The sequence below is a fragment of the Dipodomys spectabilis genome, unplaced genomic scaffold, assembly GCF_019054845.1.
Source record: "Dipodomys spectabilis isolate Male_0828 unplaced genomic scaffold, ASM1905484v1 ptg000018l, whole genome shotgun sequence".
Classification (NCBI taxonomy): Eukaryota; Metazoa; Chordata; class Mammalia; order Rodentia; family Heteromyidae; genus Dipodomys; species Dipodomys spectabilis.
The window spans coordinates 4,152,073-4,168,380 of NW_024870695.1; the positions used below are offsets into that span (position 1 = coordinate 4,152,073).

The following is a 16,308-nucleotide window of genomic DNA, read 5'->3' on the forward strand; positions in this document are numbered from 1 at the left end:
CATTTACCACTGAAGCCATATCTCCACTTCTGGCTTTTTGCTGGTTAACTGGAGATGAGTGTTTGTTTGGGCTGGCTTTGAACTGCAATACTCAGATCTCAAGATGAGCCATAACACCCAGATAACAATTTTGTATCTCATCTATGGGTCTTCTGTTGCCCCTTACTATTCCAAAGAAACATATTTAATTAACCTGGATTCTAGTTTCTTTATAAAAATTTCTTTTTGGACTTGAAACTAACTGAGTTTACACTCAGGGTTCTATGCTTGCTAAATAGGTGCTCCACCATTTAAACCATGTCCGAAGCCCTTTTTACATTTACTATTTATCTGGGTCTTTCATTTTTGCCCATAATCAGACCTGAAATTCCCTCATTTATGTCTCCTATGTGGCTGGGACCACAGTTTGCCCATCATGTCTGGCTTTTTGATTGAGATGAGGTCTTACTAACTTTTTGCCTAGGCTGGCCTTAAATCCAGTCTTCCCAAATTCCATCTCCTAAGTAGCATGAACCACCCACCTAACCTACAAAAATTCTTCCTACATATTTATAGAGTTCATTCCTGAACTTTTTCCTGAATATATTTCCTAAATGAGAGCCAGACTGTTTTTAGGATTCCTCTGTTAATGGGTGTAATAGTCCATATCTGTAATCCCAGCACTAGAGAGGCAGAGGCAAGAAAATCATGGATTTAAGGCCAGACTGGAAGACACACACGTGTGTGTGTACATATACATATATATATATATACACACACACACACACACATATGTATAGTGTGTTCTAAAGGACACACAACAAAGACCCCTTTGACCCTCTGACTCTTAGGGTGTGTGTGTGTGCGCGCGCGTGCGCACTGGTCCTGAGGCTTGAACTCAGGCCTTGGGCACTGTCCCTAAGCTTCTGTGCTCAAGGCTTGTAGAACTCTACCACTTGAGCCACAGCTCCATTTCTTGCTTTTTTTTTTTGTAGTTAATTGGAGATAAGAGTCTTACAAAGTTTCCTTCACAGGCTAGCTCTGAACTGTGATTCTTAGATCTCAGCCTTCTGAGTAGCTAGGATTATAGGCATGAACCACTGATGCCCAGAAACTATTACTTTTTTTTTCCTTTTTTGGTCCTGGGGCTTGAACTCAGGGCCTGGGCACTGTCCCTAAGCTCTTTGTGCTTAAGGATAGCTCTCTACCACTTGAGCTATAGCACCACTTCTGGCTTTTTCTGATTAGTTTATTGGAGATAAGTTTCATGGACTCCCTGCCCCAACTAGCTTTGAACCACAATCCTCAGATCCCCGCCTCCTGAGTAGCTAGGATTACAGGTATAAGACATTGGTGCCTGGTTCCTCTTAGGTTTTTTGACACCAGTTCTTCCTTTACTGTGTTTTTTAAATTTTACTATGTCTGCTTGCTTCTCTGTATCTTCTATTCAAATGTAAATATAATTTGTGATAATTTCTTATAAAGTTTTTATGCATCTTGAGAATACAAAACTATTGTCTTATGGAAGATCACTGAGCAGAAAGCAAGCAATTCTGAGAATTCAAACAATTAAAATACTCATTTGAAAAAGTGCTCTATGCAGGTGTGATATAAAGGCTTTCAAAATGCTAATTTGGTAATTTAAGAAATATAATGTGTACAAGTAGAAAAAAATTCTCACATGAGTGGTCTGAAGAGATGTTGTGTGGAACCAAAACAAAGTCATCCGTGTCACAAGAAGAGTTCTTGCTACTAGTACTGGCAGAATCTTTGGATACTTGTAGATAGTTGGGAGGACCCAATGGTGGGGAGGATAAATTTTCTTCCTGAATATGTTGCATATCTGGAAGGGACTAAAATTGACAACAAAAAATTAAAACTGACCTCATAATCAAATGCAAGTCAGAATAGCCAACCACAAAGGAATTTTTTTCATAAAAGTGGGCATAAAGTTCAATCTAAGATTTCAAAAAGAAATCTCTTGGGAAAATTTTTCTTTTAGGAAAACAGTTTGCATAAAATGTTTGCATAAATGCTTCTAAATCATACCACTTATTACATCTAAGTGTATACCTCCCCTGAAGCTTTTGAGAAAGTGAGTTCTTATCATTAATATCCTTATTATCTTTTGTAGGTATATTTTTCTCTTCTCACCTACCTTTTTGTTGTTTGGACTTAGGGCTTTGTGCTTCCTAAGCAGGCACTCCACCACTTAAGCTACATGCTCTCATTTGCCTCTTAGAAAAAGTAAAAGATGCTAGGCACCTGGGCCTCACATCTGTAATCCTAATTACTCAGGAGGCTGAGATCTGAGGATCAAGATTTGAAACAAGTCCAGGCAGACAAATATGAGAGACTTTATCTCCAATTTACCAGCAAAAAGCTGGAAGTGGAGGTGTGACTCAAGTGGTATAGCACAAGCGTTGCATAAAAGAGCTAAGGAAGAACATCAGGCCCTGAGTTCAAGCCTAAGTACTGGAACAAAGATGGAGCCATCCTGAGTCCTCTAACTTCTCACCTGGTATATTTACTCTAGTGACTGCTCTCTACTCCACCTTCAACTATTAATTTATAGGAAGACATTATTCTCTCCTGCATAGATTTTCTCTGATGAGTCCTAGACACCAGAGTTCACTGACCTAGACAATACAACTCCATATGTATATTCCAAAGCATTGCTCCCATGTTCCTTTCTCCTTAAGTCCCAAATTTAAACAATCTTCAGTATCTTCAAACACTTTACACTGCTGGCTAGCCCCTTCCTCATCTCTTTTTCTACCATGCCTTAAGTTCAGGCCCTCATTCTCAAAATTATAATGATGATGATAATTATAAGAGCCCTCACAGTTTCATGTATAAAAGAAAGAGTACCTCGAGTAGAGACCTCTCACCTCTGTATCTTTTTTGAACCTACTCCTGTATCATGTTTTGGAAAATTCTAGCTAAACTTCTCCATTTAAAATTATTCAAATGATTCACTTCAGCTTTAAACTCCTTTGCCCACTATATAATTCTTGACAAGTTGCAGCTGCTCTCTCTGCCTTATTTTTCTCCTAACCACATTACCAATACATTTATACCCACAGACTGAACTTCTTGAAGTGGCCTTGTCCTTCCTGAATGATGGTCAAGCTATTTAAGATGGCAGCCACTATTTATGGCTACTGATCACTTGATATGTGGCTGGTATGTGATGAAGATTTCACAATGTTACCAGACTATTCTTGAACTCCTGGGATGTAGGTAGCTATAATCCTCCTGCCTCAGCCTGCTTAGTGCTGGCATTACAGTTACATTCCACCACACTGGTATGACTACTATAACTACTTCAGACTTCACTTTTCAAACAAAGTTGAATGCAACTGGCCACAGTCACACTTCTTTAACTTCAAGTGTGGAGATTCTTCTGTTTGCAATACTTTTGTTGTTGTTGTTGTTGTTGGTCGTGGGGCTTGAACTCTGGGCTTGGGTGCTGTCCCTTGGGTGCGCTCTTCAGCTTAAGGAGAGGGCTCTACCGCTTGAGCCACAGCACCACTTCTGGTTTTCTAGTGGTATATTGAAAAGTCTCACGGACTTTCCTGCCCCGGCTGACTTTGAACCGAGATCCTCAGATCTCAGCCTTCTGAGTAGCTAGGATTACAGGCGTGAGCCACCGGCACCTGGCTGCTTGCAATATTTTTTCTTTTTTTAAACTAATTCATTTGCTCTTTTTTCATAACTTGGCTCAAAGAATTCTTTCTTCTAAATAGCCATTTTAAGTATTTGGTGTGATTTTGATGTTGCTTGTCCATGATCCCATAGGCAATAAAAACAGACACATAGATACACACTTTTATTGGTGATTGACTTCCTACCTATTGACTACTTATTGCCCACACAACTAAATTAAAAGCCCCTTAATGTCAGAGATCTGGTAAACTACAACTTTATACAAGCAACCATTCAATAGATGTTATAAAATGAGCACACAGATAACCAAGAATTATCATTTAAATAGCACTAGCACTTAATCTACAGCCAGTATTATATCTAAAAGAGCAAGTTGGGTTTTTGTTGTTGTAATTGTTTTTTCCCTTTGAAAGATTTTCCTAAAACAAAGAAGTAGCTGGATATTTTCATGAGAATATAAATATGAGCATGTTATATTACAGGCTTATGTGTAGTTCCTGCTCTGTTCTAGCCCTTCAATAATCTCTGTTTAACCAAACTCCAACAGATTTTTAACTCTGAAAGTCAATTATTTTATTTATTTGTTTGTCAGATGTGAGGCTTGACCCTGGGCTGGGGTACTGTTCATGAGCTTTTTCACTCAAGGCAAGCACTCTACCACTTGAGCCACAGCTATGGTCTTCTGGCGGTTAAATGGCGGTAAGAGTCTCATGGACTTTCCTGCCTGGGCTAGCTTTGAACCATGTTCCTCAGATCTCAGGCTCCTGAGTAGCTAGGGTTATAGGTGTGAACCACCAGTGCCTAGTTTCAATCTCCTTTGAATGTTACTGTTGTTATAGTCTGTCTTTTTCTCATTCTTTGTTACTCTATCACTTCACAGACTGCTTTATTTTTGCTGTCCCACAATTAAGATTCTTCCAGTTGTTCTTTTTCTCTACTCTAAGCTTTGCTTTTTATATCATGTACCAGATTGGTGTCACAAGTCATTGAGCATTTTACTATGACTAGACCCTTTCCTATACATTCCTGGAAGCAAAGGTTACCAGACCTTTTTCCAGATGAGGACATTCTGGCTCAGCTAACTAACCCACCCCCAGTTACCAGAAATTAAGTCACAGAGTCAGTCTGCTGGCTCCAGATGAAGTTTATATAACTTTTCTATGTCAATCCACATCCTCTGCATTTCTCCTCAGTAAGCTCAAATCCAGTATGGTTAATTTTTTTTAAGTCATATATGAGGAAACAACCTGGGAAAGATGAAGGCATTCATCCCAGTTAATGTGGCAAGGAAAGGAGGTTAAGTTGCTTCAACTGGAGAATCACACACTGCCTCTTTCTTACGGCTCTACCACCTTTCTGCTAGCAGAATTCAAGAAATTCACATCTGCTGGGCTAATATAAAAATACAGAAGCCCTTGCACCTTCAGCTATGAAAAAGCCTCAAGGTTACAAGGCTCCAATAGTAATTTGGGGGAAGGGTTAACCTAATAAAACACAGAGGAGTGCTAGGTGAAACTCTGGGAGAGTAGAATAGGGGGACAAAAGTGATCAGAATAATCAATAGTCCTCGGGGCTGGACTAGAATCATTGCTCAAGTGGTAGAGTACCAGAGCACAAGGTCTTGAATTAATAAACAAAACAAAATAATAAAATAAAACAGAAAACAAGTCCTTAAGAGGAAAAAGTACTTAGGAAATACAACCGTGAAAGAAATAGCTTGGGAACTTCAGAAGACATAAGAAGTTTGAATGGAGCCGGGTGCCGGTGGCTCACACCTGTGATCCTAGCTACTCAGGAGGCTAAGATCTGAGGATCACAGTTCAAAGCCAACCTGGGCAGGAAAGTCTGTGAGACTCATCTCCTATAAACCTCTAGAAAACCGGAAGTGGTGCTGTGGCTATAGCAGTAGAGGGCTGAAGAGCACAGGGACAGCGACCAAGCCCAGAGTTCAAGCCCCACAACTGACCAAAAATAAATAAATAAATAAAATAAAAAATAAAGAAGTTTGAACAGAAATGACCAGGGCCAGTAATTATTTATTAAAAGAATCAAAGCTGGTAAAATCTGGATCCTCCACTACTAAAAATCCTACATAATCATGACACTCAGAGCATCCAGGTAAAATAATTACTTATTGTTTATCCACCTGTAATAGGAGTAGAGAGGTGAAATTTCTTGCTGTTACAAATTTAAGTAAGTGCAAAGGTCCAAAGACAAGCCCAATTTGTCCCAATTCGAATACTCTTTTCTCCTAAAGCTCAGCTGCATTAGTAAATGCTATATATAAAAATTATTCACAGCATATTTTCAAGCTTCATTTGTTTACTAGTGTATTATGCTAACTTTGAAATTACTTTTAATAACATTAGAACTTACTGGTGGAGAGGCAAAGCGACAAGATGGAGAGCTGCTACAGGAGTTTCCAGGGCCAGGGCCAGCATACATGGGCACTGGGACTGGGCAGGCTGGGAAAGAAACACAAAGAGCTACATCATTCTATAGTATACTATAAGACCTGCCAAATAGACAACTTGTCAAAACCACTACATCTTTGTGTTAACCAAAAATATTTGTATTCATCTACTTATTATAGCTTCCATATATGAAACTAAACAGGTGACAGTTGCCAGGAGCTTGTGGCTCACACCTATAATTTTAGCTACTCAGGAGGCTGAGATCTGAGAATCATAGTTCATAGCCAGCCCAGGCAGACAAATCTCTAATACCATTTCCAATTAACCAACTAAAAGCCAGAATGGGAAGCTCAAGTAGTAGTACTAGCAATAAAGGAAAAGCCAACTGAGTTTAAGCCCCAGTACTGGAACCAAACAAAAAAAGCAAGCAGCTTACTAAAACTTTTCAACATGGATATGGAAGGAAAAAAAATAGAACTCTTAGCCAGGCATGATGCTACACATCTATAATCCCAGCTACTGGGTCAGCCTAGGCAAAATTATTGAGATTCAATCTCAAAAACAAAATACAAACAAAATAAATAAAAAGGATGGGGTGTGTGGCTCAAGTCTCAAGTGGTAGAACACTTGCCTAGCATGTACAAGGCCCTGAGTTCAATTCTTATGGTTGGGAAAATCAGAACTGTTATTCAATAAACATAAGTATAGGTATCTACAGAAAGTTCAATGTTATTTTGAGAAACACAGCACTAAATCAATCTTGTGATATAAAATGTAATTTTGCATTTACCTTGCATTCATTCAAAGTAAAAAAGTGAAAAAAAAAGTTACTCACATTTTTTTACTGGAACTTGCTCAAGGAAAGGATGGTTAAAAAATGCTTCTGTAATGAAAACAAAAATGCAGTCTTTAAACATACATTTATCAATGAAACTACAAAGGAGGAAGGAAAGAATGGAATTGTATGGGAGCAACTCCCTCAAATCATGGAATAGAAATTTGAAAAAATGAAGAGAATCAAAATGGTAAATATATAGGTTAATATATGACTCTATAAATATATAGGTTAATATATGACTCTATAAAGACATTTTTATTTGCCCCTTAACTTGTTAAAAGAAATAATATTATATAAAGCAATAGTTTAACATAAATGTAATGTATATGACAACTGCAACATATATTACAGAGGGTTGAACCAGAAAACACAGTTTTTATATGAAGTAGTAAACTAGTATTTATATGAAGTGTACTCAGTAAGCTTCACACTGTAAACTCTGAAGTAACCATTAAAAAATAATTTAAAAAAATCAATAAAGGAGTTTGAACGGTATACCAGGATATAATCTGTTTAATAAATATCATCCACTGCTTACATCTCCCAAATTTATGCCCAGTCTAAACTTCATCTCTGAAATTCAAATGCTTTTGGACATCTGTAATTAGGTATCTAGTGGTTACCTTAAATGTAACATGTCCAGTTAGAATTATTCTTCTGGTCCCTGCAGTTTACTCTATCTAGTCTTTCTTTGTTTCTAAGTGATAACTCCAACCGTTCAGTTATTCAGGCCAAAAGACTTCAGTCATCCTTAAATCTTTGCCTTGTTTCATATACCACTGACAATCATTAGTAAATGCTGCTGTCTCCGTCTCCACAAAGACTGAGCATCTGAAAACTTATTACAATCTCCACTGCTATTACCCGACTCTAGGCTACATTCTCCTCTTGAGTGGATGCACAATAGGCTCTTAGTCTCTCAACTTCTGACTTTTCCTTCTCATACAGTCTACTCTTTAAAAGCAGCCACATCATTCAGACCAATATTCCTTTGCTCAAAATGCTCCAATGGCTCCTAATACACTGAGTGAAAAGCACTTTTATATGACCTCAAGCTTCTGTGCATGCTCCCATCTAAGTGTTATACTGGCTATTCATTCCACTTGAAAAGCTTAGGTAGAAAGATCTACATAGCTTATCCTCATTTTAAGTTAATCAAGTCTTTGTTCAAATGTCACTTTCTCAATAAAGTCTTTGCTAACTGCTTTAATGTTTCTATTCCTTATCTTTTTTTCTTTATATTTCCTACAGTACCTAGCACTAATAAAATATACTATTACAGTTACTAATTCCTTATTATGACCCTCTCCCACTAGAACTTATACTATATAAAGAAAGAAATTTTCTTTATTACTCTGTCTCCTATGCCCAGAATATAATAAGCACTCCACAGATTTTATAAAAATAGTGGAAGAAAATAGGAAGGTGAAACTGACTGAAAGTGGTGGCTTTATCTATAATCTTTTTATAGAGATGGAGAAATGAAGTTCAAGGCCAGCCAGGCAAAAAGTTCTCAAGACTCCCATCTCAACTAATAAAAAAGGTTTGGTGTAGTGATGTACTACTGATATCCCAGCTAAGGAGAAAGCTTAAATAAGAAGATCAAGATCCATACTAGATTTGCCATAAATGTAAGATCCTATATAAAAAATTAACTAAAAGCAAAAGGAAGTCAGGTGCTGGTGGCTCACTGAGCATCTGACAACGTATTATAACCTCCACTGCTATTGCCCTAGTCTGAGCATCCTAGCTATTCAGGAGGCTGGGATCTGAGGATCATGATTCAAAGCCAGCTAGGCAGAAAAAGTCTGGGAGAGACTCTCATCTCCAATAAATTACTCAGAAAATGCCAGAAGTGGCATGGTGGCTCAAGTGGTAGAGTGTTAGCCTTGAGCAAAAGAGGCTCAGGGTCAGTGGTCAGGCCCTGAGTTCAAGCCCGAGGACCAGCAAAAAAAGCAAAAGGACTGGGTGTGTGTTTCAAATAATAAAGTACTTGAGTTTAAACCCCAGTACTGACCTCCCTCCCAAAAAGGTGAAACTGACTTTAATTTTCCTCTGAAATACATACAAACATTTAAAAAATATTTTCAAAATGCATATGTTCTATGGAGGAAGCAATCAGAGGGAGGCACACAAATGGAGGGAGAAAGCTGAACAAATATAGGCATCATAGTTAATGTGCATCAAGTGAAAACTCAACCATGTAACTTGAGAGTAGGGATGGAATGGGATGACAATGATAAAGATACATTATCTCATAACATGACTTTGGGAATTGAAACCTGTTTGTACAACTACTTAATAAAAACAAATATTAAAAAAAATTAGAACACATGCAAAATTTAAAACTATCACTTACCAAAATCCATTCTATCTTTTTGATTTCTCTGCAGCAAACCCAAAAGTAGACTAGACAAATAAGGTGATGTTTCTCTGGGTATACTAGAAGAAAGGGGAAAAAAAACCAATGAATTGGTAGTTTATATACATTACTTTTTCTTTCATTATGGTAAATAATGTATATGTATCTTCACAAATATTATGTTCATAACAGGAGGACCATGATAAAGGCTCATACCTTCAAGTAAGAGAGAAAAAGCATTAAAAAAACCTTTGATAAGTACCACCAACTTGCGATTACTATATTTTTTATTTTTATTTTTTTGTCTGTCATGGGGCTTGAACTCTGAGCCTGGGCGCTGTCCCTCAGCTCTTCAGCTCAAGGCTAGCACTCTACCTCTTGAGCTACACACCACTTCCGGTTTTCTGGTGGTATATTGGAGATGAAAGTTGCACAGACATTCCTGCCCTGGCTGACTTTGACCTGTGATCCTCAGATCTCAGCCTCCAGAGTACCTAGGATTACAGGTGTGAGCCACTGGCGCCTACCCAAGATTACTGTATTGTTTACTACTATTATGTGTTTTAAGTATCTGCAAAAATAAAACACTTTAGGGGCTGGGAAGGTAGCTCAATGGTAGAGCGCTTGCCTTGCATGTATGAGGCCCTGGGTTCGATGCCTCAGCACCACATAAGCAAAAAAAAAAAGCTGGAAGTGGTGCTGTGGCTCAAGTGGTAGAGCGTTAGCCTTGAGCTGAAGAGCTGAGGGACAGTGCCCAGGCTCAGAGTTCAGGACCCACGACCAGACCCCCCCAAAAAAATAAAAAACACTTTAAATACACAGACATCTTGACTTTTAACACAACTTGTACTATTTAAGGGCTGGGAAGGTGGCTCACTGGTAGAGTGCTTGCCTTACATGCATGAGGCCCTGGGTTCGATTCTTCAGTACCACATAAGCAGAAAAAGCCAGAAGTGGTGCTGTGACTCGAGTGGTAGAGTGCTAGCCTTGAGCTAAAGAGCTGAGGGACAGAGCCAAGCCCAGAGTTCAGGTACCACAACACACACACACACACACACACACACACACACACACACACACACACACACACACAAAAACAAAAAAATAAAGTTCTATTTAAAAAAAAAAAAAAGCCATTTCCTCTGTGTGCTAGTGGCTTATACCTGTATTTCTAGCTATTCAGGAGACTAATATATGAGGATTGCAGTTTGAAACTAGCCCAGGCAGGAAACTTTGTGAGACTCTAATTTCCAATTAACCACCAAAAAAGCCAAAATGGACTGTGGCTCAAGTGGTACAGTGTTAGGTTTGAGCAAAAAAGTTCAAAGACAGTGCCCCAGCCCTGAGTTCAAGCCCCAAAACTGGCACATGCATACATATGCATACACATACACACACACACACACACACACACGCACACACACACACACACACGCGCACACACACACACACACACACACACACACACACACACACACACACACGAGCAGCCATCTCCAAAAAAAGAGCAAAGCTTAAACTAGAAATGTAATTTCTTAAATTTAATATGAAAATGACTAAGCAAGTAAAAAATGAGAAACATGAATATAGAAGTTATGGAATAAAAACTATCACAGAATATTTGACAAATAAAGAGCCTACTTCACAAGAATGCACATTAATAGCTAATTGGTCCTTTTCCATTTATGAGACATCAATCTGCTAAATATAACATTCTGCATTGGTAAAAGTGTGAGGAAAGCAGCATTCTTGTGAGCTACTCTATTTTTTTTGAACTACTCTATTAATTGGCATAGCCTATTTGGAAAAGCATACCTTTTAACATAACATTTTCTAGGAGTCTACTCTAAAGAAATATTCAAATATACATTTGAATATTTCTGCTCCTCTTTTCCACAAAGCCTATTTATAGTAACCAAAATATGAAAACATAAATAAAAGGTAGTACACCTAGCTAGTAGACTCTATGTAGCCAGTAAAAAAGAATGAAGTAGCTCTTTCTATACTATTGCTGAATGTCTTATATACATATACAGAGTACAAAATGAATATAAGTCAGGCATGGTGGTGTGCACCAGCACTTGCTAGGTTGAGGCAAAATGATCTCAAGATCAAAGCCAACCTGGGACATCTAGTGAGACTCTGTCTTTAAAAGAAGCAAAACCTTGGGGCTGGGAAGGTGGCTCAGTGGTAGAGTGCTTGCCTTGCATGCCAGAGGCCCTGGGTTCGATTCCTCAGCACCACATAAGCAAAAAAATAAAAATAAAAAAATAAAACATTAAAAAATAAAAAAAAAATTAAAAAAAGAAGCAAAACCTACCAGGTACTGGTGGTTCACATGCTTATAATCCTAGCTGAAATCTGAGGATTGTAGTTCAAAATCAGCCAGGGCAATAAAGTTCATGAGACAAACTCTTATATCCAATTAAATAGCAAAAGCCTGAAGTAGAGCTGTGGCTCAAGTGGTAGAGTGTTAGCCTTGAGCAAAAAGGAACTCAGGGACAAGACATAGGCCCTGAGTTCAAGCCCTAGGACTGGCACAGAAAAGAAAAAAAAAAAAAAAAGCAAACCCCAATGAAATCTAAACACATACCTAGGCATTAAACTCCTGTTTTTTTCATAAAATATCCTTAGGTCTTGAGGACTATTGGCCTGTTTAAAAAAAAAAGTTAAGGTTTAATATCTTAAGCAAAGGGGAACAGACTTCCAAATCATGATTCATACTCTTATTCTTGCTATAGAACATACAATCTGATTAGTCCTAAACCAAGATTCTAGGATCACTAAACTAACCCACACAGAAAGACCTTCTGTCACCACTTACACCCTCCCCCACCAGTTGTTAGCCCTGACCCTAGCTACTTTTCCTTAATCTGAAAAATATACACCAGCCTTAATACCCAGTCCAACCACCATGGGTAAACAGATTAAAGGGGAAAAACAAACAATATTCTGGCTCAACATGGCAGGTTTTGCCTATAGCAAAATTAAAGCTACAAAGGAGACAAAAACTTCAAAAGGATTCCTCATTTTATGAATCAAAGGCAACTGTACAATTAGAATTTCTCAAAACTGAGGGCACAAGAAAAAGTCAACCTACCTGAAAAGGAGGTTTTCCAACTAGACATTGATATATCACTGTTCCTATACTCCACAAATCTGCCTTTGCATCATAATGCTGAGACATAATAACCTCTGGAGCCTGAGTATAAAAATATTCAAGAGATATGTATTATGTTAGTTACATAGAATATTTACCTATCAACATATTGCAGTATTTCTCTAATCAAATAATATTGCAATGAATTTAGAACTACATTATATTGAAACTTACTGGTAAGCCTCAAAAATAATGTTGAATAAAAATAAAAAAACAAATGTTCCACATATTATGATAGATACAAAATACAGTCAGAGTATTGAAATAAATAATAATAAAGAAAAACACCAATTATAGGATAGAGAATCCCTTAGGTGAAGAGTGGGTAATGGGATCAAGGAAGGTATCAAAGGAACTTGGGCTATTTGAAACATTTACTTATTTAATTTAGTGCTAATCCTGGGGCTTGTTCTCTGGGCTTTGGTGCTGTTCCTGGGCTTTTTTGCTCAAGCCTAGCATTCTACCCTTATAAGAAACAGTTCCTCTTCTGGATTTTTTTTTTTCTAATTGGAGATAAGAGTCTCATGAACTTTCCTGCCCAGCAGACTTTGAATCACAATCCTCAGATCTCGCTCTCCTGAGTAGCTGGAATTACAGGTGTGAGCCACTGGCACCAAAAAAAGAAAAAAAAAAGCCTGGTGCCAGTGGCTTATACCTGTAAGCTTAGCTACTCAGGAGGCTGAGATCTGAGGACTACAGTTTAAAGCCAGCCTGGGCTGGAAAGTTCATGAGACTCTTATCTCCAAAACCAGTAAAAAGCTAGAAGTGTGGCTGTGGCTCAAGTGGTAGAGTGTGGCCTTGAGCACAAAAACTCAGGGATAGCACCCAGGTACTGAGTACAAGTCCCAAGACTGCAAGACTGGCACATCTGTACACACACACACACACACACACACACACACACACACACACACACACACACACACACACACACACACACACACACACACACACACACACACACACACACACACACACACACACACACACACACACACACACACACACACACACACACAGCAAAAATGTCCTGGTTAACAGCATCTGATTTACTTTGGGGGGAGCATTTTACATTATATACTTTTCATTTGCACTCTTGCTTGGCTTTGTACTTTATTAGACTGGTGCTCTACCATTTGAGCCACACTTCTTTTTCCAGCTTTTTGCTGATTAACTAGAGATAAAGAGTCTTTGAGATTTGTCTGCTGGTTTTGAATCTCCACAGATTTCAGTTTCTGAGTAGCTAGGATTACAGATATAAGTCACTGGTACCAGATTATAGTTTCATTTTTTATAAAAGTATAAATAACTCTTTTTCTCTGGAGAAAAGAAATGTATTTCTCAGCTGTACAGTAATGCTGAAGATTATTTTCCTGCTTCAAATACTGCTTTTTAAAAATACCATAGGGCCAGGCATCAGTGGCTCACACTTGTAATCCTAGCTGCTCAGGAGGCTGAGATCGGAGGATTGTGGTTCAAAGCCAGCCCAGGCAGGAAAGTCTATGAGACTCTCATCTCCAATAAACTACCAGAAAACTGGAAGTGGCTCTGTGGCTCAAATGGTAGAGCACTAGCCTTGAGCTGAAGAGCTAAGGGACAGTACACAGGCCCAGAGTTCAAGCCTTACAACCATCACCACCAACAAAAATTCCACAGATCAGGTGCCAGGTGCTGGTGGCTCACATCTATAATCCTAGCTACTCAGGGGGCTGAGATCTGAGGATCACAGTTAGAAGCTAGCCTGGGCAGAAAAGTCCCAGTGAGACTCTTATTACCAATACAGAACTCAAAAACAGGAAGTGGTGCTGTGGCTTGAATGGTAGAGGCTAGCCTTGAGCACAAAGAGGCTCAGGGACAGTGCCTAGCCTCAATTCAAGCCCCACAACTGACAAAAAAAGTATCTATTATACCATTATTGGTAAAAAAAATAATTAACATCAGTAATATACTAACAATTCAAACCATATATAAAAAGCACTTCTTGCAAAATAGGCATTATGCTGTGTTTCAAACACACAGGATTAAAAGTCTCAATTAAAAGTCTCACTCACCATGTACATTGGGGATCCACACAATGTTGCAGCCATCATGTTACTATGTAGGTAACGGGCAAAACCAAAATCCGCTATTTTACAAAATGAAAAGTAGAAAAATAAATTATATCTTTGCTCACACTTTATATCATATAATTCTTCAAGACACAAAGGAATTGTGAAAAACAGAAAGCTAATTGAATAGGTCTGTCCACCAAAATGAAAAAAGTATCTCAGTTTCAATTAGCTAATAATCGTAGTAATAATCAACCTTTAAGTCACTTCTAATTTTGTAATTAAGGAACATCAATCTGCAAGTGAAAATGCTTATAATATACCTCTCCTTAAATATCAATAACATGTAGAATTTAAACTGTCCTGACTAATAAGTTCTAAGTTTATATACAAAAGCACTAAAGACTGCACAAGATGATCTTTTGGATTTCTATGTCAAGATCTCATGAGCTAAACAATCAGGATTACTAATTTGCTGCCAGTATCCAAACTTAAATCACGTTTCTTTTCTAAAAAGAAAGAATTTGTTACTGAAAGCCATATTTTGAGCTTGGCCCTTGTAAGACTCAGCATAAACTATGAATAGGAAAAGGAGTCCCATGTCAAAACAGACCTGAAGTCCATAAAGGTTTTATTACAACAATAAAATTCATAATTCAAACAAAGCTGAACAAAAATAATCTGAAAGTACTGAGTCTCAAATCCCCTTCACTATGAAACAAGACATGGCTATTTACCTATTTTGATGCGAATACCACTGACACTTGACTTCCTGCGATTGGCATACGACAACAAAATGTTTTGTGGCTTGAGATCTCTGTGGATTATTCCTTTGCTATGTAGGATTCGCATGGCAGCTGCAATCTGATGAAGAAACACTCTGATAGTATCTTCGCTGAGAGTTCCTTTAGCTGGAAATAGTCACATGAATATTTAAGTACACAACAACAAATACGACCTGCATATTCCACCAAGAGAAGTGAGTTGGGGCTGGGATGGTGGCTCAGTGGTAGAGTGCTTGCCTTGCATGCCTGAGGCCCTGAGTTCGGTTCCTGAGCACCACATAAGCAAAAAGAAAAAAGCTGGAAGTGGCGCTGTGGCTCAAGTGGTAGAGCACTAGCCTTGAGCTGAAGAGCTGAAGGACAGCACCCAGGCCCAGAGTTCAGGGCCCACAACCGGACCCCTCACCCAAAAAAAGAGAAGTGAGTTGTGTGACAGGGCATGGGTGGAGTAAGAAACTGATAATCACTTTTATTCCTTTTTTTTTACATCAATAATTGAAGTCTGCGAAAAAGTATTAAACATCTCAAAACTTGGAACTAAGGCTGGGAAGATGGCTCAATGGTAGAGTGCTTGCCTCACATGCATGAGGCCCTGGGTTCAATTCCTCAGCACCATATACGCAGAAAAAGCTGGAAGTGGTGCTGTGGCTCAAGTAGTAGAGTGCTAGCGTTGAGCAGAAGAGCTGAGGGATAGCGCCCAGGCCCAGAGTTCAGGCCCCACGACTGACCCCTCCCCCCAAAAAAAAATTTAACTAAAGAGAATTGATTTGCATTTTTGTTTTCACTAGTTTTTTTTTTTCTTTTCCCTTTCCATCTTTACTGCTCAAAGTACCAACATGGGTCTGAACACAGAAGTGTTCTATGAATGTGAATCTCCTTTACAAGCCAGGAAATAAATTCCCCTTCATGTTAGTCAAATAGTTAATAATTTTACAAGCACAAATTAAAAATAGGATAAATTCTTATGTGAAAGCCTTGAATCCAAGCCACCCTAGGCAAAGTCCATGAGATTCCACCTCCATTTAACTAGCAAAAAGCTGGGCTGGAGGTATGGAT

The 16,308-nt window shown here is 38.5% G+C and overlaps 1 protein-coding gene across 2 annotated transcripts in view; it reads right to left on the reverse strand.

Moving 5' to 3' along the window:
- Ulk2 (unc-51 like autophagy activating kinase 2) overlaps positions 1-16,308 on the reverse strand; it is an 85,104-nt gene that overhangs the window by 51,656 nt on the left and 17,140 nt on the right. For both annotated transcript variants that reach the window (XM_042672431.1, XM_042672442.1), the window contains exons 6-13: positions 15,208-15,381; positions 14,474-14,547; positions 12,363-12,464; positions 11,856-11,914; positions 9,260-9,342; positions 6,898-6,945; positions 6,025-6,113; positions 1,661-1,832 (exon numbers count right to left, since the gene is read on the reverse strand). In XM_042672431.1, coding sequence (XP_042528365.1) covers positions 1,661-1,832; positions 6,025-6,113; positions 6,898-6,945; positions 9,260-9,342; positions 11,856-11,914; positions 12,363-12,464; positions 14,474-14,547; positions 15,208-15,381 — 801 coding nt within the window. The remainder of the gene's footprint in view (positions 1-1,660; positions 1,833-6,024; positions 6,114-6,897; positions 6,946-9,259; positions 9,343-11,855; positions 11,915-12,362; positions 12,465-14,473; positions 14,548-15,207; positions 15,382-16,308) is intronic.